This window comes from Perissodus microlepis, chromosome 10 (assembly GCF_051167445.1).
Source record: "Perissodus microlepis isolate ML-2025 ecotype Zambia chromosome 10, ASM5116744v1, whole genome shotgun sequence".
NCBI classification, from domain to species: domain Eukaryota; kingdom Metazoa; phylum Chordata; class Actinopteri; order Cichliformes; family Cichlidae; genus Perissodus; species Perissodus microlepis.
The window spans coordinates 14,433,358-14,456,575 of NC_140470.1; the positions used below are offsets into that span (position 1 = coordinate 14,433,358).

Genomic DNA, 23,218 nt, shown 5'->3' on the forward strand with positions numbered 1-23,218 from the left:
GCCCTGGCGGTGTCATTTCCACACACTTGGGTTGGCCGCCTGCCAGCAGACAGGACAGTCGAAAAAGGCGGACTGGACTCTGGAGCTGAGGGAAAGGAAGAGCAACCGGGGATGAGACTGATTTATGTCAGCGTCATTTCTGCACAACCTCTGTGCTCCAAATAAACACACTGGTGAACTGAGGTTAACCCCGTTTATTCTCAGCTACCCCGGATCCTTCGTGATAACAGAGATCACTCTTTAAATCACACAATTAAGCCCACTTGTCTCTGCTGTTTGGGCAAAAAGCAAATAATAATTGTTATGATGTCGGAATACTACTATCATAGCCAATACCGAGTATCTGAAGACAGGATAAACACAGCAAGTAATCAGTCTCGTACATTGGTGCTGTCAGCTGTGTTTATTTATTTTTGACACAGCTCTCTCTCCACAGTTGTCCTGAAATCACACCAAACCCTCGCTTTCGTTTTGTTGTTGCTTCGGCTGAAGTGCGCGCACCGCCGAAAAGTCCAGGTCGGTTTTTCCGCGAAGCTCCAAAAATCTATGAAATGTGTTTGCATGTTCCTCTCCGCAAGCGGGGATGTAGAGGTGGGATTGCAAGGACCGAGAAAGCTCTGGGAACCCACGCGTTCAGCCTCTGAGAAAGTACGCTTTTCCGAAATAACTGACGGTGAATATTTTTTTTTCTTTTCACATTTACCATTAACAGAGAGGCACTCTGTAGGATTGTGTTCTCGGAGAAGAAGCTTTTTTGCCTCCCCCTGCCCTCTTCTTTTTTTTTGTCACCATTCTGCACGGCAGGCTGAGAGACGGACCGCTCGGACTGTGGGAGCCCTCCCCTCTGCTCGGATCTGCTTTGGTAGGTGCGAATAAAATGGGCCCGTGTTTGCAAATATGCAGATACATAGAAAAGGAGGGAGGAGGGGTTGGATGGAGGGGGGAATCACACTTTGTTGAAGTGTGCTGAAAGTTGGGATGTCATCTTTGTATAGGATCAAGTTATAGCAGGGTGAACCTGGGAGCTTCTGTGTGACTGCAGAGCATATGCTGGTACCGCAGATAGGCTACTGTGCTCAAACAGAGTCCGGGAAGAAGCCAGTTATTTGGATCTGTTTAGTGATTAAATGATGAAGGGAAAAAGCTGATGAGTTTAATGTGATAGGTTGAAGGAAATGTTTTACAAGCTTCTCCCAGAAGCCAATGTCAACAGGATTCATCATTTGTCTTTATTTAACAAGTCGCCCTCAGCGCCGATACGGATCGCCACACCACTGGAGCAAAAAGTCCGCTGGTTTATTGTGAATCAGCTGTTAATGATGCGCGCCAAACTTGACGCTTACACTTAATGAAAGAAATGCCTGGAGTCAGGTCACGCTTATATTTGACATCAGACTGTCTGTTTATAACTGAAACTTTTATTCAGCAGTCACCTCAAACCATTAACCGCAAAACGAATATCACAGTTTCTCACTGAGATCTGAAGAGACTATTGTTTCTTTTTTAAACATATACTATTCTTATATATATATATATATATCTCCCCCCCGTTCTTCTCCGGGCATCATTAGAAAGTTCCCCGGCAGCGTTTCTCGAGCTACCTGCAGATTTTACAGTCAACCCCCCCTCCTCCTCTCTTCCTCACCGCCTGCAATCCGCCACCGATGATATCGCAGCTCCAAGTCCTCCATATGCTGGCGAATAATTTGAAGTCACAGTGTGCGCGGCGTGGTTGTTTTTCTCCTCTAACTTTTGTGTGCATTGCCTAATTAGGGAGAATAGAAACGCAGCAGGTTGTGGACAATGGATGAAGCCTTGAGTCTAATTATTGTCACCAGGCTTTTCTAACTCCCCCTGCCTTTTTGTGCGTGTGCGCCCGTGTGCGCGCGTCAGTCGATAGGAGGTAGGGGAAATAGAGTGTGTAGCTCACCGTGGACAAATAAAGAGTCCGCAGACAGCGCGTCTGAAAGGAGAGGTAAGGGAGGGAGGGAGTGCATTTGCGTCGCGCATCGCTTGAACGCATTAAGCTTTCTCTCTGGAGGTCTGGAGGTGTAGTCAGCTGCTCCGGAGTTCGTGGGGGGACCAAATGATTCATAACCATGCAGGAAATCACACAATATCCCCCCACCTCTGTCAAAAAGCTCACCGCGATTACCTGACACGTGCGCAAGCAGTGACGTCAGTGACGGAAACTTACCTAGGAGTTAGCCCACTTCAGATTCCGAGATTTACACACGGACGTGTGCACCTGAATGTGTCACACAGCTTCGTTTTGTCATCTTTTTGTGATTTTTTCCCCCAGGTTAGTTGTTTTTTCACTTCAGTTTTTAAATGTGTAAACCAGGGATGATCACTGGATGACGCAAAGTGCCGTAGAGATTCACACCTGGATAATTTCACGGCGCAGCTCCAGAAATAGTGGAAAAGAGAGACGCACACTGGCCCTAAATGCTCTCTTCCTTTCCCCCATCACCCATTGATCCAACTGGTCAATGACTGAACCAGCCAACCATTCATCCATCAGTCAGCTGGCTGTCACTGTTTTGTGGGCCGGCTTTCATTTATATACACGGATCTCTTGGTATCCTCTCGCAACAGCTGGTGTGTAATCGGAGAAGAAAAAACAGTTTAAAATTGTGTCTTTGAGGTGACAAGCCAGTCAGGTTTTAAGCTGTAACAAGCTGAGAGCAGCATCTGAATGTTAAATGAGCTGTTTATGTTCATACAGCAGTACTGACAACTGTCTTCCCTTTTTTTTATGGCGGTGTTAAAGCGCTACTTCATTCACAAATGATTTTCAAGCCTGAAAGTTTTTTTTTTTTTGAGGTTCCAAAAGAACCTGAAAAACTCCACTTGGTTTGTGTGCACCAGATTTGTGCTGATCAGTCATACACCTGACATCATGTGGGCTTTTGAATGGCTTTTACAACGCTTTGACACAGTGTTATGGGCAGCTTTGCCTCAGGTAAGATTGGATTGTACTGACCATATGTGGCCTAGAAGAAAAAAAAAGTTTGACATTTCCAGAAATGTACTTGTTTGCTTTCTTGCCAAGAGTTATGGGGAGACTGATATCATTCACACACACACACACACACACACACACACACACACACACACACACACACACACACACACACACACACGCACACACACACACACACACTCCTAAATATGAAGATGAAGCTCTAGCAAAAAGTCATTTTGCCACTTACCTGTGTTATTGATCTTTATTATTTCTTGGTTAGAAAATCATCCTGGTAGATAACATCTGCTTTTTTTGAAAAGAAGTAATATTTTAAGTCATCAGCTTAAGGTGCAAGTAGGTCACTTTTTGAACCTTTGGACTAAGTTGCCCACTGTTTCCAGTCATCATGCTAAGCTAATAATTTCCTTGCCCTAGGTTCATAATTACCCAACCATGAGGGATATTTTTAGCTATTTCTCAGCAAGAAATACAGTTGATCTGGAACATGTTTAGTTTGACTGTGAATCTAAGGTCACTGATGCTGAGCTGTGAATTTAATGAAGATTGTTAGATCAGGAATATCTGGATTAAGAAAAATAATCATCTTTACATGACGCCCTGTGTGACAGTGCACAACAGCTTCTCTTTGTATCACACTGTCATGTTTATTACAGTATAAAAGTATAGAGTTCAAATCAGTAGACTGGATCGGCTGCTGATGACGACGCATGCACATGGCTCTAATTAATGTCCAGATTTTTGCCGTCTTTTCTGATTAAACAGCAACCTTTATAATCACATTAAGCGCCCCGTGTCGTACCTTTACAGGCTAGTAAATATTTTGTCAGCTGCACTAAATGATTTACCGACCACTGAAACTAAAATTTATTCTACACTCATGTATGCTTCCCCAGTTGTGCAAGAAGAGCTTAAAAAGGTGATTCGGTTTTGACTATAACAGTGAGGGTGTATCAAAACCAGCTCAAAAACACACTGATGTACAGTGAGGCTTGTCCTGTTAATCTGAAAGGGGCGACACCGGTAGTTGTCGGATCTTATTGATCATTTTTATTCACACCTTTATTCCTGTGCAGAATGTCACGTGAAGATAGATTAACAAAAAAAAGGAGAAAGAGAGCGACTCGAGAAGACGACAAGCCACATTTTACTTTTTTATTCTGAAGGAGCTGGAAAGGAGGAATCTGACTCATTCTGGCGTTAATATGTTACTACCAGTTACAGTGTAGGGGTCATGCCAAGTCACAGAAACTTGTGGTGTAAAGTTTTAATTCATTCCCCCTTAAAGATAACATTTGACCTTAGTATATATCAATAAATCTGTGGTTTGATGTTCATTAGAGGAGGTTATCCCTACTAAGCTGTATAGTCAGAGATCAGCTTTACTAACTTCTGACGCACACCCGGTCATTTTGTTCTGGAAACAGGCTTGAAACGTGCCAGAAACGTGTTCGTTTAGAAAAGAAAAACAGGGGTTATTCCTACTAGCCGTCCATAATGTAAATCACAGCAACAGGCCAATAAAATCACAGGAAGTTGAGCTGTATCATAGTTACTCAGTAGAAGATGCAGCTGTGGCTCAGCAGACAGTTCACATGAGGACATAAACCTTTTCTGTAAATGATGCGGTGAGGGGATCTGAAGAGCCATGATGCTGGAAGTGGAGGAGGATGATTAGCCAAAGACTATATGCCATGCTCAGGGTTTATGGTGATGGAAAGAGTGTGACTGATAGGGCAGTGAGATGGAAGGCAGATGTGTACACATATATACACACACATACACACGCACACACAGCAGAGGAGAATGAGTGTGAGTCTTTAGATAGGTGCCCTTGCTGTCATTTCTTAGATAATGTGGTTGACCAAAGTAATAAATGTGCCTCGGTGGGCAACACACATCCTTTAAACATGTGAAATATAAATCTACATACATGTGTTTGTCATTCCGGGTTGGTTTCCTTAACGTCATTGATTTTTTTTCTCTGTTTTTTTTTGCCATTGCACGCTATCATATCCGAATCGGTTAAAAATTAGTTGAATAATTGATTCCTGTGTTGCAAATCTTAGGACAGCTGTTGTCCATTATAATAATTTAACTCATATTTTACTGATTATTCTTCCATAGACATACCAAAAGTTTGCATCACCCAGAGCTAGAATTGTGGTTTTAACCATGCTTCATCGAGGGAGACGATTTAGCTCAAAGCCACGCTTGTCAAAGTGATATTTGAGCTAGAGTACAAAAAGAACTTATGCTTACCTACGAATCCCTCTTATTAAATATCGTTAGCCGTTTCCTGAAAGGCGGCTCTGTAGTGTAGTGGTCTACACATTCACATAAAAAGTAAAAGATCCCTGGAGGAGACACAAATCCCTTGGAGGTTGAATCGTATAAAAAATCTGGCAAATCAAATAAGTAGAGTGACACCTTGTGATAAAGGAGGAGCTGAAAGTAGCTTATTGAGACTCTAGCATCAACATACTGTATGTGGGTGTTGGGGGATAGGGGTGCTAAGCAAAGCAAGTCAGAAGTACTCATGAAAGGAATTATGGTATATTTATTACAACTGAGCTCCTGTTTGAAACAGCCAATGTGTTATCTGAAAGACTTCCCTTTTCTTAAAAAAACAACAAACTAATGGTATCATCGACAGGCCAGTTACTGGAGCTGGTGTTCTGGTTGGGTTGCATCACGAGTGATCAGAAGCCATTTTCATGCGTAATGATTTTCAGCTTGAGGACTCATTTATTCCAGCAATTGAAAATGAGCCAGTTCATTAATTATGTGGGATACTCAAGTCGTTTAGCATATTTACTGTATTTAGAGCACTGTTGAAATAGATCAGCCCCAATTAACCAGGAAACTCTTCAGTTTTACAATAAGCTGTTCATATTTAATTCGGGATCGTGCGTTTAAATTCTCGCTGAAGAGTCACAACTGACCTCTATCATAACTCTTCAGTGCCAGTATTTCATGAAAGCCACAAACCTCCCATGCACTACTCTGATGAGTTCACGTGCTGTTCGCACACAGCTGAGCAGAGGTAGCGGCGGTGAGGGGATGCTTCTGGGAAACTGGACCCCGGTCAGTGCTGTAGTGGGAGAAACTGAAACTATGGGGCTGAGGGGCTGCGGCGCTGGCTCTGGTTCGCTGGCGCCACATCCCCCTGAGCTGGTGAGAATGTGGGGGCTGTGCTCTTGCCTTTGAAGCTTTACCTCCCACTAATTCTGGCCTTCCAGTTTCCACACACTGCACAGACACCCCCCCCCCAATCCTCTTCCCCTCCTTTTCCCTTTGTTTCCCTTATAAGGACTTGCCCGGCCATTTCCTCAGCTTTTCTGTGGGAGGTGGTGTGCTTGTTTGTGAACACGGACAGGTCAGGAGAACAGCGGCGTAGTTTTTTTTCTCTTTTCATAGCAGTCACAGGAGTCTTGCACTAAAAGCTTCTAGATGCATGTGTACTCATCCACTTTGTAGTCTGCTGTGAGTGACCCTCCTCATATCTCTTACCTGCCTGTTTGATAATAACACTTTGCCAAATTTTACTGCTCCACAGTTTTGGTCTTTAACAACAAAAAAAACCTCAAAAAATGAAGGGATGCTCTGATGAAAAGGACGGTCATGACAGAAGCCTGGACTTCTGGCTTATTTTTTATCAGCAGAAACACCTGATATTGAGCTGTGTGAGAAAGTCTGATAACACAGATATTTATTTTCTCCCATATTTTGTACCAAATTGCTGTAACTTTCAATAAATCCAGTCTTTTCTTAAATGACTAAACTGCAATTGGGTCAATACATGCTATTTGACTTTCACTGCCAGGTTGGTCTTTAAACGCACCTGTACTTACATAACAAAGGTAATGATCAATTCTGGAAAGACAACAATCACTGAGAAGTATAAAATAATTTGTCAGAAGTCACGACAGTGTTGCACCCAATGCAGATCAACAAGTCGACTTCACCTGAGCACCGTTCCACTGTAGGCAATGATGACGACGTGATGATTCTGAGTATATTTTCATATATTTTCAAAGGTCTTCAGAGTATTTAAGGTGAGAATAAAAAAACAAGAAGGTATAATGAACCTTTGAGTTGCAATTTGTGTTGTTTACCAAAGAAATTTCTGTTCTTAGCACAAGTTAATAGGACAATAATGAGATAACAATAAGATTTGGCTCCCTACCTTGTAATTTCTTTTTGTCGCTAACCAATCAGAGAATCTCCAGGGGAGCCGGTGTTTCTTCACCAGCCCAAAACTGCGAGGTTTGATTTTTGTAGTTTGTTAAGAAAAGAATCAGAATTAAAGCTGATTTACTGAGACAAAATTTTGGTCCCTCTCGATGGGTGTTTTCTTTCTTTTTTTTTCTGCCTCAACTAAAAATGAGTTGGCTCTTTTCATCCGAGTTTTAATCCCTGCAGGTATTCATTTATTTATATATTATTAGAAGTGTTATTTATTGTCTCATAAGCTAATTACTATGCATCAAAGCAGCAGAAGTATTGGAAGACCAACAAAAATAGTTCACATTTCAATAATTAATTCAATTATTTGCACAATATTACACTATACAACATTAATAAAATAATTTTTCCTGTTAAATTTTTTTGCATTTTTATCATGTTTTGCGAGGCCTGGAACAGGATGTGAGGTTTGTTAATTTTCTAATTTATTGATCTTCACCTGATCTCGTGTGAACCTGATGTCTTTAATGTAACAATAACATTTTTTAATAAAAGCACAAATGATTAAATATAAAATTGTAACGTGAAAAGAGCAGAAGAATCTAAAAGTGTTCACGAGTAAGCCTGAACGAGAAGAGCCACTCAAATCTGTTCTTCTCCTTAAGGAGCTTTATGCTGAGTTTCATCTCATTTCTCTGCTGTGTGGCCTGCAGTGTCGCCGTTTTGGTCTCTGTTAACATCATTTCGTCCACACAAGGAAGCTGTTTTTTTTTGTCTTTTAAAGCAGAAATTCTCTGTGCACTCCCAGTGCAGTACTGAGAAACACACTTAGCTTCTAGCTGGTGAGCAGTGTAACATCTAGGATTTGAAGAGATGCAAATCAGACAAAAGGAAAAGCGCGGTGATTGAGCGGAGAGTAAACTTCTGTTCATCAAGTGGTCAGAAACACGATCAAATGAACTGAAGTCTTACAGTGAAAAAGAAACAGTTGATATGAAATGAAGTGCAAGGTGCTGTTATGTCAATATTGTTTCCCTCCCAACATACTGGTTCTTTGTACTTTTGAGTTGATTTGTGTTTCGGAGAAGTGATCATCAATGCATAATGTACACATTTCTCTCCCTGTCTAAAGTTTCCAGATGGCTCATGGAAGAGCGTGGATGAGGGCTGAGCAGTAGTGGGGACAGAGGGCTTCGAGGCCTGCCTGTCGTCGCCTGGCTGACTGCTCCATCGAGGTGAGGTACCGCTCTCACTGGGGCACAGAACGGACCGAGGAAAGGTTCCTCCTTACTCACCCCTGCCCCCTTTCCACCCTCACCCCCAACCCAGGCACATACGTTCTGGACCATGTCTAGCGGGCTATCGGAGGGTGGCCAGACAGAGGACCTGGAGCGGAGTAGCTGCAAACAGGACTCTCCTGTTATAGAGCGCCGAAACCGCAGTGGCATCATCAGTGAGCCCCTCAGTAAGAGCCTTAAGAACTCCCGCACCCTCTCCCAGTATACAGCGGTCTCCTCTGCCACCACCAATGGACACACAGACAATAGTGAGACTAAGAGCCACCCAGCCAAGCCTCAGCCCACCCCGCAGCCCCAACCCACTGTCTCTGCACTGACAGCAGCCAAGTTGGACCGAACCCTGGAACAGGTTCTGGAAGGACAGAATGGCCTGCTGCACTTTGCCCAGGCAGCAGCACTGTTAAAGCGAGCCGGTATGGAGCACATGCTCCTGCCTGGGGGAATGGGAGTGGGAGTTGGCGGTGGAGACGCAGGCTCGGGGGCTAGCGATTTGGAGGGTACGTCTGTCACGGACGCCGTAGGTGGTCCTGTTGACTTCCCATATGGAGTAGGGGGTGGCTTCCCCTTCAACCCGGGGCTTTTCATCATGACGCCGGCTGGAGTGTTTCTGGCGGACAGCGCGCTGCACATGGCCGGCCTGGCCGAGTACCCAGTGCAGAGCGAGCTGGCCTCTGCTATCAACTCCGGTAAAAAGAAGCGAAAACGTTGTGGGATGTGCCCACCTTGCCGACGGCGGATTAATTGTGAGCAGTGCAGCAGCTGCCGGAATCGAAAAACGGGCCACCAGATCTGCAAGTTTCGCAAATGTGAGGAACTGAAGAAGAAGCCCTCTGCTGCTCTGGAGGTAAGACAGTGTTTGTTATGATGTGCCATTGCTTTAGGAGGCCCCTCTGATGCAAAAGGTCTGATGCAAAAGGTCACTAAAAAGCTATTTGGATGCATTTACCATTCATTATCTGTAAAAGTAAAGAAATACGAGCCACACAGTTGTAATTATTGGCTTTAAGATTTGTAGCTGGGAAGTTAGCAAGGAAAATCCCAAAACCTCTGTAAAAGTTGCCACAAAGACTTTTAAACTTTACAAACAAATCTGAGAATCACACTGGAAGGCACAAATGAGATTCATACCTGAATGTCCTTGCCCTTTAATGTGGATAGTACAGGGAGGCTTTTTGGTGGGGTGATGGCTCCACAAGCAGGAAAATGACAGGTGGTGAAGAGTGCGGTGGGTAAGTTCATGCCATGGGGTCTCTTTAATCTGTTCACCATAACTAACAAGCGCTGTGTCCACATTTCTTTACTGGAAGACTGATTCACCGGCTAAAAAACAAGCATGTCATTTTAAAATGATGCTACTTAATGTAGTTCCCTTTACTAGAGCACTTTGGATTTGATCCCATATAAAACGGCCTTGTGTGTTCCTCTGTTTAACTGCCAGGAAATGCAAATAAAATGGTGTGTGTGGAGGCAGAGTGGAAGTAATTGTGAATATGTGTACAGTATGCATGTAAGCATACATGTGTGGGCATTTTTGCGTATGTGTACACATGTAACAAGGTCCATCTGGCTACAGAGCTGTCATCTGGAGCACCAGGTGTCAGCGTGGCACATGCACCCCCACCTAACCCCCATCTCCTCCCCCCGGTAGCCTTCGCCGCCACTGTCCTTCTCTCCTGTGACACTCCTGTTCATCTAAATGGCACTCTGAACTTCCTGTCTGTTTCCGCCGTCACACTCAGCGGCCTAACTAACTCTGGCTGCAGTGACAGAATGACCAATCATGAAATCCATCTCAGCAGATGTTCCATTTCAAAGGAAATAAACTTTTGCGATCAATGCCTAATAGTGTCGCTTTGCCGTTACATAATGAATTGACAGATATGTAACCCTGTGAACCAGCGGAGAGGCCGCTGGTGTAATTGACACAAACTGGATCTATGATTCCAACTGGTTATAGCTTTACCACTTTCGCTTTCTGATGTTGATTGAAGGTGACAGCTTGACCTCATCCTAGCAGGCTAAAGGTGTTCAGTCTCCACATTCTGACTTTGACCATCCAAAGTCAAACTTGATAGCATGTTCATTGGACACTGAGTAATGCAGACATTTTTTAGCTTGTGTGTACACTTTAATGTGACGTTAGAAAGGGATTAGCTTAGTTTAGCTTGATTAATGTAGGTTAATATAGCTCTTTAGCCCTTTAAGATTATGTCTTGCTAAGCAACCAACATTATAATGTATAAATAATATATAAAAATATATATATAAAAAAGTGCATAGAATCAAATTCTATTACATCATCTTTACATTGTACTACATTCATAAACTGTGCTTTAGTATTCTTTAAAAATTTCTTTACTGACAAATAATTTAAAGTCTTGCACTACATTCATTGTTCCTATATGATGGATGTGAATTAAACTTTTGCATACAGTGCATTTATTACCACTTTGAAATAATTGCACGAGGGGATAATGTAACTTTTGTCTAGTATCTTGATCATTTTCTGGAAACAGTCGTTACTGACTGTGTTTAGTGGACACACATCTATGGCCAAAGATAGATATTTGGTGATTTCAGTGCATCTCCGTGAGCTGGATACGTTGACACATCGTTGCGGTTGCCTTTCACAGACATCTGAACTGATGCTGGACGATTTATGTTAGCAGCAACAATACGTTGTTTTTCTTGGCTTTAATTCTATGCATTAAACGCTGCAGTTTGTGGTGGCTTCTCAGGCGCTTCAATAAGTTTGTTGTGTTTCTTTATGGGGCAGACACACAGCGCTCTGTGCATGTGATTTCTTCCTAGTAAACATCACTTTTGCTAAACCCAAAAGGATTTCCAGAAAACGGCCTGCTGGACGTTTGAGGTTTTTTCCCTGTTGTTTATCTGTTTTCGTGCACTGCTACTCGTCCAGACTAGTCCAGGTAACTTCAAGCGACGTGGTGCAGGGAACATCTGTGATTGGCACGTGTTGAGCGCTGATAATATTGCTCAGTCACGCTCATTGAATGGTGAGAAGACAGAACTGTGATCAAGATTACAATTGGATTGATTGTGTGGCCCTAATTTTGTCTGTCTAAAGCAAAGGATGAACTCATGAATCTTTTTTTTCTTCATTATTCCCCCTTAAGTCTGCACAGAGAGGTACTACTACTACTTATTTCCTATTTCAGGGCATCACAGTCAGTAATGCTGTCTCTGTCTAATGATCTCAGTCTAACCAAGTGCTTTTTATTATAGCCATGATATAGAAATACCTAAAAAAAAAGAGAAGAAGAAGATCAGAGTTTGTCCATAACAAGGTGGAAACCTCCCCAAATCCTATCCATTGCAATGCTTGTCAGCATGTCAGACTGAAAAAAGGCATCTACTGTATGTGTAATTTGAAAGAATAGTGACTCAGCGTTGATTTGATCTTATTTATCCTTAGAGGACTAACTGATTCTGTCAGAGTGGAGATTGTGCCTGGTTTGACTGACTTGGAGCTGGAATTTGTACTTTGACAGCATCCTTGGCAATAGTTTTTATGCAGCGTGTAAATAAATGTAAAAAAGAAAAATAACTGGCAACATTAAAAAGTTTACAGAAATGCTAATGCAGTAAAAACCTTTTACAAACACGCCATAACTTATTACTGGCCCTTCCGTGAGCTGAAAGTGTGAAACTAACCTGGTCAGACACGACCATTGTTAGGGGAAAACAGCCAGATGTTCCCTGATGCTGAAAATCAGACTGATCTGTATGAATATTATCATTTTGCTTTTGCCTCTCGCATTGTTCAGATTCAAATTGATGAGAAGATCCATTTGTCTTTGTCGATGATTCACCGAAAATGGTGAAATGTGTCAGCTTGCTATGTAGGTGGTGCGGCTCAATGTCTCTTAGAGAAAAGGATTTAATTTTAATTTATGATTTGCAATTGATGTTGTCATGGCAGTTAGCCTAACACCAGTTGTTCACACCACGGATGCCAAACCCGAGGGGATTGGAATAATCACGGTAGTTGACGGAAGTCGTGTTGTTTGGAAGGGCGCAGCCCGCTGATGTTCCTAGTGACCACCTCATATGAAAGAAACACCAGCATAAACCTGTCAAAGCTTTAAGTAGAATCGCACTGACTTCAGTAATTACTTGCAACTAATTTATTTAATAACCCTGTCAAACTGTTTCCTCTGTTTTTTCTGACCAGATATGGGGAGGCTAATCTTTTATTGCCGCTTAATTAAATGTGAAAAATAATACAGCAATACAAGAATAATGAATATTGTCAGCGTCTCCTATTACATCATCTCATGATAGCATCTGCAGAGCAGCGTAGTTGACCAGAGCACGCCGTGTGCTTTCAAAGTCAAGCATTGCCTGACCTAATCCATTAGTAGCTGGAGTAAACATGAAATGTTGTCACTTTTCACTTCACTGAATATGCCACAATAAAGTTGGCCAGTACATCAGATATTAAATAGAACAACAAGTGCTTTGTTGTTGTGCAACAGATGAAGTCTGACTTCTGTTGAACAATGCTGCAGTGCCACCTTGGATGCGTGAGTATTCCTGCAGATCCACAGATGCAGCAAGGCTACATTTGGGAAAAGGTGGGAAACGTTCATGTTAAGGTGACTGGCAGTCTAACAAACTCACATTTTTTGTAGGTAATCCCTCTGATGCTGCTTTATAAGCCTAGTGGTCTTATTAATTCAAAGAGGTCCGCGAGCTGTTATGCCTTTGCCCTGAATGTTATTTGATATATTTTCCCTTGGAGCAGAGCTCTGCCAGTACTACAAAAGTTTCATTTTTGTCTGTCTTTGTTCTTAAGCCTGCAGATCTTGTTTAGCAGGTGATGAGATCACAGATCAAAGCCCGAACTGCACTGTCAGAGTGTGATGTCATCAGTACATCACACTCGGAGACTGAGATTCACAAGGGGGAAATCATGTCAGAAGAAAGAGCAGAGACTCAGCATAATTCACTAATGTCTGTACCGACTAGATGCTGTGAAAATGTGTTTCACGCAGTATTTATTTATTTTTTAAACACGGGCTTTAGAAGAGAACTTCCTACTTTCCATTAATGCATATTCAGGGCAACTTGGGAAGCACCTGCGCCAGAACAGAAGATCCTCCTGGCTTTCACAGTCCACAGTGAGCTGCAGTGAGGCTCAGCTGTAGCTCAGACAGCCCCTAAGTGTCACATTTCCTTCCAATCAAAGATAGTGCAGCACATCCCCGTCTGCTGTGGCTTTAATACTCGGCGCACAGTTTCTAAAGGAGCATTATGTCTTATTTAACACGTTGCGCGGTCAGTTTATCAGATGGTTTTGACTGTTTTTTCGGCTCGTCTATGTGTGCGTGCAGCTGCAGCTAGAAAAGACTGGCAGAAATATCCTGGCTTCGCTTCCCTGAATTTGCATTGAAAGGTTTTTCTTCTCGTGTTTGTACCGAGCCTATGAGCGTATACACGTCGGTACACAAGTGCAGTCCAGCAGCAGTGTGCTTATTTTAAGGGTGTTGACGGTTTCCATTGAAAGCTCATGGCAGCTCAAAGAGGAGCGTAAAATTGGCAAGTGAGGGGGAGTCAGTATGCTGAGGCCTTTGCCACCTCATAGCTCACTGGCTGAAGGTGTCTGGATTTATTCTGGGAATGTTACATTTGATAGAAATAAGTGGGAAGGCAGTTCCTTTCTGTGCTATGTCTGAATACCCTCAAGTGATGTAAGTCTCAGCGATGCTGTTTGGCATAAAAAAAGTAAAAGGAAAGACGGGGTTAGGAAGTGTACCTTGTTTTTAGTTGAATGTCATTGTGTGCTTGGGATGTACTGTACTGGAGTGTCGGGACTACTTAAAAGATAAGACCAGCTGTTTTTTATGTTGTTGTTTCTGTCTACTCATAGAAGAGCGTGTTCTGTTATGAAATTCAGTGGTTGTGTGCTTCAGATGCAGCTAACACCTAAACATACAAGTGTTTTCCATTGGGAGCCACTTTGCCAGTATCAGACGCTGATATGGGAGTAGCATATTCCCTCATGGTCTTTCCTGGCTCCCAGACACTGTACATCAGGCAGTCAGGACAGCAGCGACTCACACAAAGTGACAGGCATGCAGACTGACACAGAGACACATGGGTGTGTGGGCAAGTTGCTGGGCGGGCAGAGGGACAAGTCAGAGTGGACAGTCAAGGGAGAGTTAGGTACAACGAGAGAGACGAGGTTTTCAGGCAGCCAAGGTGTCGTACTCACTGCTGCTATAAGCGAAAAGGACCCATGAGGCCCCGGGGGGCAAAAAAAAAATCTTGAATTTCACAGAATATCCCAGTTACTGCAACTTTAAGCCACATTTATTTTCCCTGAACTGCAGCATTCTCTTTCACTTTAACTTCACAATACAACTACCTGACTGACTAATGGGCAATAACCCAACCAATAGGCTGGCATCTTTCATACTTAAAAAAAATGGTCTGATTGCCTTGTAGGCTGTATTTAACATTTTATTAAGTCAATCTATAATATTGCTTCTGCTGTAGCATTTCCCACTGAGTATTCTTTTAATATAAGATATAAAAGGTAGATTTAATCAATGCGGCGTAGTATTGTGTGCATCCATTGCTATAATCAGTCTAAAAAAAAACAATAGAGATGTCTGGTCGGGCTACAGAGGACGGACGTCTAAATTGATGGTTTTGCAGTCAGATCTCTATAAATATTGTTGAAATTGTACACATCGCATACAGAAAAAAATCGGACACTTTATAACTTGATGTTGGTCTAATATTTGGTCTAACTCGCGATGAATGATCAGTATGTCTGTGGTTGTAGTCGGCTGTAAATGTAAATTATGCATGGCTGATATTTCTGAAGGGCCCGTAGTAATAGAGGTAATGTCGCCTTGCTTATATCAATGTCCAGCTCAGAAATTTAAATACAGTAGTGTTAAATATTTTTAAAATAAATGCTGGCTGGTTAAAACAATTTTAAGACATATATGTTATACACAACAACACAACAAAATCTTCAGGTGTCTTACAGATGAATATTATTGTTTAGAAACACTGTCAAAAGAGCCACAATACGTAGAGGCCTCTAAAAAACTTTCAGTTTGAACGCAGCTTTAAGATAGATGTCCATGTGTCTTTTGAGCTGCGATTAATGGCCGTGGGTCTGATGGGTTAAAGTTAAGATGATAAAGTGATACGTTAGATGATGAGTAGAAAAGTAATCTGCAACTATTTTGCAACAAAAGACAATTTAACCACGGTACTTTGGGTTGGGTAACATTTACATATCATTTTCAACAAACCACAGGTGTGAACTGCATTAAAGGATTCACGCACAAGATTAAGATATAAATCGTGGTATCTGCAAATCTCTCCTGCGCCACCTCATGAGCTGCCCGGCTTACTACGAGACATGATTGTTTTGGAGGATGCCCCAAGCAGCATGCCTTCAGTTGGCATATATTACAACTATTTGAAGTTTGCCCCCCAGACGTTGTGCTTTAGTAGTTTCACATCTGTTAAAGTGACATATCTGTAAAACACAACCTTTAGGGCAACATCTTTACCAAAATGAAGACGGGACAGGAGACAGTCAGTTTGCGGGAGTCCCCTGGGCTTTTTTACATACTTGCAGGATCCAACCATGAGAGTGGTGCACATTTTCATATGTAGCACAAACCTGAGAAAATATTTGATAAATTAGTCTGCCCCAGACATGGAGGCAGGATGGATGAGGATCTAATAACAAATATGACACTGTGTAGTCACAGAGCACACAGCTGTTAGCTACAGTTAAACTGCAATCCTCAGTAAAGGTTTGATGTGTTTACTGAACTCTAGTAAAGTGTCTTTGAAGGCATCGCTAATAAAACAAAATTAACTATTAAAATGACAGAATAACAGTTTAACTGAAGTTAGCAACTCCATATTCCATGTCTGAAGAAGACTTTGGTTGCATTATACAATTAATAAGTAACTGAGATGATAATCGGCAGACAAATCAATGAAGACAACAACTGATTATGTCAGTGCATGTGTATGGTTTAATAATAAATAATAAATTCAAGGCCTTTGGGTTGATAGATCAGATTGTGTTTGTGTAATTACTCCGGTCCTGGCTGCGAGATGTGTTTAGTGGTCAAGTAAGAGGAATCGTATCAAATGTATTTACAATCAATCACAATCGACTCTTGGAAGAGAGCGCTTGCTTAGGAAAATGCATCATCCCCTCAGCCAGACAAACAGTGAATCTTTATGCCAGCTGGAGGTCATTCGCAGTTTTTGACTCAGTTGTTTTAAAGGTTCTTTTCTTTTCTGGTCGTTGTGAGCTACAGACGCTGCAACATCCCACATGTGCAATTGTGTGCAGAGATGCTTTGTGTTTCGTTCCTTTTTTTTTGTGGGTGTCTGTGAAAAAGTAGTGAAAACTGTTGATGATAAAGCAATGAGAACAATAGCCAGAACATTCATCGGTGCCCTGGGGCCAAAACATGATTTCATGATAGGTTAAACTGGTTTCCGGGGATCAGTAACAGATAACAATAAGCAGCGTAACCTGAGCTCTCTTAAAAAAAACATTAATTTCATTTGACTTTTGTGGTATAGTCCACACAAATGTGCATGCATTGTTTGAAAAAACACATCCATCGATTTTTAGTGATTGGCCACTTCACACCCACAGATCCCATCTGTTTGAACCTTTGCAATCAGTGTTGGTGAAAAAGGGGGTTTCTATTCCTGAAACGCTGCCATTTTTCCATTGATTGCACATGTTTAATAATGAGGAAAAACGGCGTTTACAGTTCGGTCGAGGGATGTGTTGTTTTTCCCTCCGCACACATTACGTCATGGTCAGTCTAGCCCCTACCAGATTTTTGACATCTGCGACAGTGCCAGATGTTGCTGTGTCCTCTGTCTGTCTTCTTAACAGCTGAGTACCACCACAGAAAGGTCATCACAGAGATGGATGAGAGGCTAGCACACTTTAACACACGGATCATCAAATCATCTTAGATGTACATTGGCTGTTAACCTCTGGGTTTGTGGATTGTATTAATATTCATTTAAGCCAAAAAGGATTTGCTGACAGGATCAACTGAAAGCTGTAGGGAAAATTTAGGCTATACTCAATTCAAACCTGCATCCGTAAACATGAGAAGTTGAGACGTTGAGAGGCAGAGCTACGAGCAGCGCTGTGATATTCTGTCAGATTATTCCTGTTTGAGTCAACATCACAAATAAAGCACAGTGTGGGTTATATTTGGCTGAGACCACCAGAATAATTACCTTGTTTGAATTCTTTTTACCCAAGCAAAAGTGTTTTATTTTTGCCAGCGGGAGTTAACTTTCAAAATGAAAGTACACGAAACCTGTGGAGCACGAACCCTGCTGTCATTCAGTTTCATGTCCAGATATGAACAATAGCAGTCAAAAGAACACTGTACTGCTGATTCAAGGGTAGAGGAATGGTTTAAGTGGGCCTGAAAAGTAATTAGAGCTGGCATTGTTTCTGGTTTCAAACAAGCGTCTTGAACTAATGGGCCATTTGCTGCCGAGCTGCCTTTGTTGAAAAACTTATAATTTCACTGCAGCTGTGAAAAAGAGCTGCACAACAGTTTACCGAAAAAAAAAAATCAAGTCTGATTATGTTCAGGTTACAAATAATTTTTTAATTTGAATTTCATTAGAATCGAAAAAAATTGTTCTGAGGGGAACTATAAATATGAGGCCGGTACACACCCTTAGTGCATCTTTTGTTTACTTTTCCGTGTCATCACGAGCACGTGTGTTTTTGTGTTTGCACTCGCAGTATGCATGATTCCTTATGAAACCTTCTGCTGTTGAGTACTGATGGAGAAGTGGAAATGAATCCAGCGTTTATGAGAATTTTAGTTCAACGGTCTCGCTGTTTGGTGCGATTTCGGGGGTGTATTGTGAGTGTCGGTTAACGTGCCGCTGTGTGTGGAGGTGTGTGACTGTACTTGAATACATATTGGTTCGGTGCGAGAGTGTGTGTGGGTGCATAAATGTTTCCCGAGCTCCTCCTGCCTCGCTCCAGGCAGAGCCGGCCTAAAGGAAGAATCCGTGCTGCAGAATCGAGTTGCACTTTACAGGACGCCAGCCGTGCTGCGGCTCCAGGGACCCGAGCTGCTCTCTATCTCCCGACTGGCAGGCTGCTGCTGAGCCCTGCAGCTGCATGCATGTGTGCCACTCCTGCTCAGTTCAATCAGGCACACAGATAACCACAGCGAGCGAGAGAGAGAGTGAAGGGGTGGGGGAGACGGGAAACGGCACCATCATTGATGATGGTGTGGGAGAGCAACGCGTGTGGTGGCTAAATAATAAATGTGGCATATTGGGTTTTGTGTGAAGCCAGGACTGAAGCCTGTTCCTGTGGTGCTGCCGAGGATAAAGATGTGAAGATTTCAGACCTAGTCATCTAGGGGTGGGGGATGGAAGTGGTGGACGACTGATTAGCTGCTAAACTTAATTTACATTAATCATTCCAGTCGATTGTCAATTGGAAATACTTCACCTTCATCTCAAGTTTTTTGTCCTCGTCTTTTGTATGACTGGTGTGAGATTGCTAATTGAATCTCAACAAGTTGTCACACTATGGCCTCTGGTAGCAAACAATTTTACTTCATGCATTAAGCAATCACTGTTACATTAACTAATCACTGGTTGGTGCCCAAAAATGAGGCAGAGGAACTCTCTGTTAACTGGAGGGAAACATTAGACACGCCTCGATTTTCAAGTTTCGAAAAATGTTTAGCAGTTAAGTGGTGGACTTGACATGATCTTTGCAACGCCAAATAGAATGTGCTGCTTTTCATTAACAACTACACCCGCATCTTCTCTCTGCTCTTCCCCTCTCTGCTCCTCTCTTCTCCCATCCCCTTCCCCCCTTTTTCCTCCCTCTTTGTCTTCTGTTTCTCCAAGAAGGTGATGCTTCCTACAGGAGCGGCGTTCCGGTGGTTCCAGTAGGACTCCTCCTCCTCCTCCGCTCCCTACCCAAAGCTCTGCCATGAAGTGCAATGCCAACTCCTGGATTGTCTCCGGAACAGACACTGGCTAATAAACAAGCTAGCAACAAATAAAATTATAGAAAAAAACCCAACAAAAAACAAAAAAACGAAACTAATAAAAGCAGAAAAAAAGAGGAAAAAAATCAGCCGGATAATGGATGCACCTACTTATTCCTTGAACCAAAAATGAAAACGTAAAGAAAAGCATCTATGGCAACTTTCATTCCCTTTTCTATGTTTCCATTTTGGTACCTTTTGTCCTTATCCCAGCAGGTTTTTTCTGTCGCTTAAACATGGAACTGCTCATTGCCAGAAACAGAAATGACGGACTGAGTGTGGACAATCAACTAATTTCTGTGTTTGGTGTTAATGTTGTTCATGTGTGGAAAGATAAAGTACTTGTGTAGAGAATGTAAATTTACAGCTATATTTTAAAAACTAGTGGCTAATGGTAAACATTATTGTAATTCTTCACCATTATGTTACTCAAAGCCCTCGTCTTCTTTATGATTTCATTTTACTTTCCAGAAAGATTTAAGTGGTTGTCCTTTGACAGTCAAGAAAATGTTTCAAATTGTGGTGCTGTCCATTTTGGATTGTAATGAAACTTTAAAAAAAAGAAAGAAAAAAAAGTCATGTTAATGGGCAGATCACCTGAGATTCTTCGCTGGCTTGAAGATGTTGTTCGCCAGAGCCGTCACTACTGTAATCTCCTCAATCAGCCCTCCTCTGCATTTCCAAACTGTTCCTTTAGTGAAACTGGCAGCCTTGTTACTGTGGCCCTACTGAGCATGTGCCAATACTGCTCAGGGCAAAAGCACTAAGAGACAGCACTTGCTCTGAGTCTACCCTACTGAAAGCACTGGGACAAGCATTTTTTTAAATTTATTTGTTTATTTGTCATATTTTTATGATTTAGTTATGTTGCTGGGTAGCTACAGCTTTTAAAAATAACCAATCTTTGTATTTGTTTAGAAAATTGGACTGGTTTTGTGAATAAAAAGGAATGCATGTATTCGTGTCAAAATTTACAAATCTGATGTTTGTCTACTTGTCTATTTGCATGTTTTTTTAACAGCTGATTTAAAAAAAAAATGGTTGGACTGATAAAAAAAAAAATAATGCATACATTTTCCACAAATTAGAAGGAAAAAAAAAGTTTCCTTTTCTTTTACAATTGGACGCTGCAGCATAATTTTGACTCAAACACAGCTCATTAAAGTAAATCAGGTGGTGGTATGAATCGCTAAGATGTTCTTGGGTTGACTGAGATCTCTTTTTTACTGCCTATGTAATACACTATATGGACAAAAGTACTGGGAAATCTACACATGAACCCTACAGGAGCAGCTAGGCCATGAAGGCGCGTGCCATGAAGCTCCCAGCACACAGTGTTTGTGCTGATGTTGAACCCACAAGAGATTTGGAGCTCTGAAGTTATTGAACCAGCAGATCATTGGTGACTTTTACCCACTTTACTTCTTACACTTTATACTTTTTATATCAATATTTTTGCCCATATAGTGTATCTGCCTACAGTGGAACAATGGACCCTTGCTATGCTAAAATGTAACCAAAATGATTTAAATGATGTTTGAATAAGATCTTTTTGTTTGCAGTTTTTCTTCAAATTGCATGAAACCTCTTGAAGCTCCACGTAAATGTTTTTTTTTTTTTTTTAAATTCTGCGAGGATTTTTCTTTCTCAACAAGATCTTTGTGACATTTGCCCAACTTCTTGATATTTATAATCAGAAAACACAAGCAGAAGTTTTGAAAATTGATGATATTTATGGATGGATGATTGCAAGCTCTGTGTCCAGAGCTATTTAGGCTGTGGTGCTTAACGCTGATAGTATCATGTCTACACAGAGTTTAAAAGTTTGGATCTCAGCACTTCCATGTTAGTCCTTTATTTATTTATCCAGGTAAAAATCTCATTGAGATTAAAAATCTCATTTCCAAGAGAGACCATGTAGTTCACAATGTACTCTGCATACATGTGAATTTAAACACACTAGTGTCATCTTAAATTTAATGCAGTGTAATACATAAGTCACTGTCTATTTGCTTGCCTGCCAACTCCTCTATACACAGTTGGAGTTGAGCAACTTGGCACACAGGTACTTCTTAGGCCCGTGAAGGTTCTTATCTATATCAGATATTATGATGTCATCACATTGCTAGTAACCACCTACCAATAGGCAAAATTGACCCATTTGTAGCATTTATGCACCTGTGATGATTTTAATTTCTCTAAAGTAACATCTATCAACAAAACCTTTATTATGAAGGGTATATCATGATCACATGTTGCCTAGCAACAACCTGTCGCATGGACATTTTTATTGAAAATTTACAAGTTGTCAAATATGTGTGTGTGTTTTGAATTTTGATTAGAGGGTGTAGTGCTTTGATCAGGTAAGGCTAAAAGCGGTATCCAGAGACTGTCTGTCTCCAATGCACAGCTATCTACTAATTAATGTTAAATAACAATCCAATAAAATCCAAGCAGACTCTCCAAAACTGGAGCACAGATTTCTTGGATGGGCTGTACCTCACAGTGAGCCATATTATTTGGCAGATAATTCCTTTAAAACTCCAAAAGTCACCAACACCACAAACCCGTCTGAGAGGTCTGGTTCTGTGACTCAAATTAGTGAAGTAGAAGCCCAGTGGAAAGCTCCCTGTGTCAACACCCGTCCCTCAGCCAACGTGGTCTAACTTTTAGGATAAAATAAGATGTAAACAGCTTACAGAGAATTTGTTTTGTATCAGGCTGTGAAGATGGTGAACACAAAAATCTACGGGGATTGACTTGCTTTTTGAGTAAGCCTCAAGTGGCCACTCCAGGAACTGCAAGATTATGAAGCTTCCACGTTGGCTTTCGTTTCCAGCCCCAGAGGCTGGCCCTTGGCGTGAACACACTTATGCACTAAAGATAGCGAGAATAACGATGGAAGCATGCGAGACTCTGAGACTCATCTACGGATACGAGAAGGCAGAGCTGATCACATTGGTCTTAGTGTAATTACTGAGTTGATTTCCATTCCCTGCTATGCACTGATTCTGTGATTAATTTAGTTTTACAGCTTCATACTCACTATCTCTTATCCAGGTGGGGAAGTAGATACAGACAGCCAAAGTGCAGAGTGTTTTTAATTAGAAAATATCCGTGGTGGAAGGCCCAGTATGGTGGCTTGTGTACGAGCTTGTGATCAGCTTGGTGAGCAGAGACTTGGAGAGCATAGCTATATTCCCAGCTTCCCCCCCGGTGACAGTGCTGGGCTAGTGCCATCGCCATGGCGATGGGGGGAGTGTGTGTGTATGTGTGTGTGTGTGTGTGTCTGGGGGTGGTGGCTGAGGCCTTTCATTATTAATGTGCACCGCGGCGTCCTTACCTCCTCTGAGCCCGCACAGCTCACTGCCTGACCTGCCATCCAAGGGAGAGGGAGTGGGGAGGGGGGACTGAGAAGGCAGAGATAAAGAAAGAGAAGTGAGCCAGAGAGAAAGAAAGAGACAGCACGACTTGTGTACAGGGTGCAAGCGTCTGAGTGTAACGTAGAAACTGGATTTTACATTTAGCAGATTTCAGATTAACATCTTTTCACTGTGAGTGCTGAGGTTCTGGGTGTGGTTGCAGGTGACAGAGGCTCCTGCCTGCTGAGTTGTAGCAGCCCAAGGGCTGGGGTGAGAGGGTCATGTGGTGGAGGTTGCGGTTGTCTC

General features: G+C 42.0%; 1 protein-coding gene across 3 annotated transcripts; it reads left to right on the top strand.

Moving 5' to 3' along the window:
• The first annotated feature begins 517 nt into the window (after positions 1 to 517).
• Positions 518 to 21,097, top strand: cxxc5a (CXXC finger protein 5a). 3 transcript variants are annotated; one of them, XM_084942312.1, is made up of 4 exons: positions 518 to 862; positions 8,307 to 8,409; positions 8,504 to 9,316; positions 19,408 to 21,097. In XM_084942312.1, exons 3-4 carry the CDS (start codon positions 8,522 to 8,524, stop codon positions 19,450 to 19,452), a joined length of 840 nt encoding a protein of 279 aa, XP_084798438.1. In that variant the 5' UTR covers positions 518 to 862; positions 8,307 to 8,409; positions 8,504 to 8,521; the 3' UTR covers positions 19,453 to 21,097. The 3 variants fall into 3 exon arrangements, with proteins under 3 accessions (XP_084798438.1, XP_084798437.1, XP_084798439.1); XM_084942311.1 differs by having other exon boundaries at positions 520 to 862; positions 8,307 to 9,316; XM_084942313.1 differs by having other exon boundaries at positions 522 to 862; positions 8,307 to 9,316; positions 19,411 to 21,097.
• The last annotated feature ends 2,121 nt before the right edge of the window (positions 21,098 to 23,218 follow it).

What these genes read in the sequence shown, in the direction of transcription:
- cxxc5a (XM_084942312.1), top strand. Translation starts at nt 8,522, where the DNA reads ATGTCTAGCGGGCTATCGGAGGGTGGCCAGACAGAGGACCTGGAGCGG. An exon ending in AGCCCTCTGCTGCTCTGGAG is followed by an intron (nt 9,317 to 19,407) that starts GTAAGACAGTGT and finishes TGTTTCTCCAAG; the next exon opens with AAGGTGATGCTTCCTACAGG.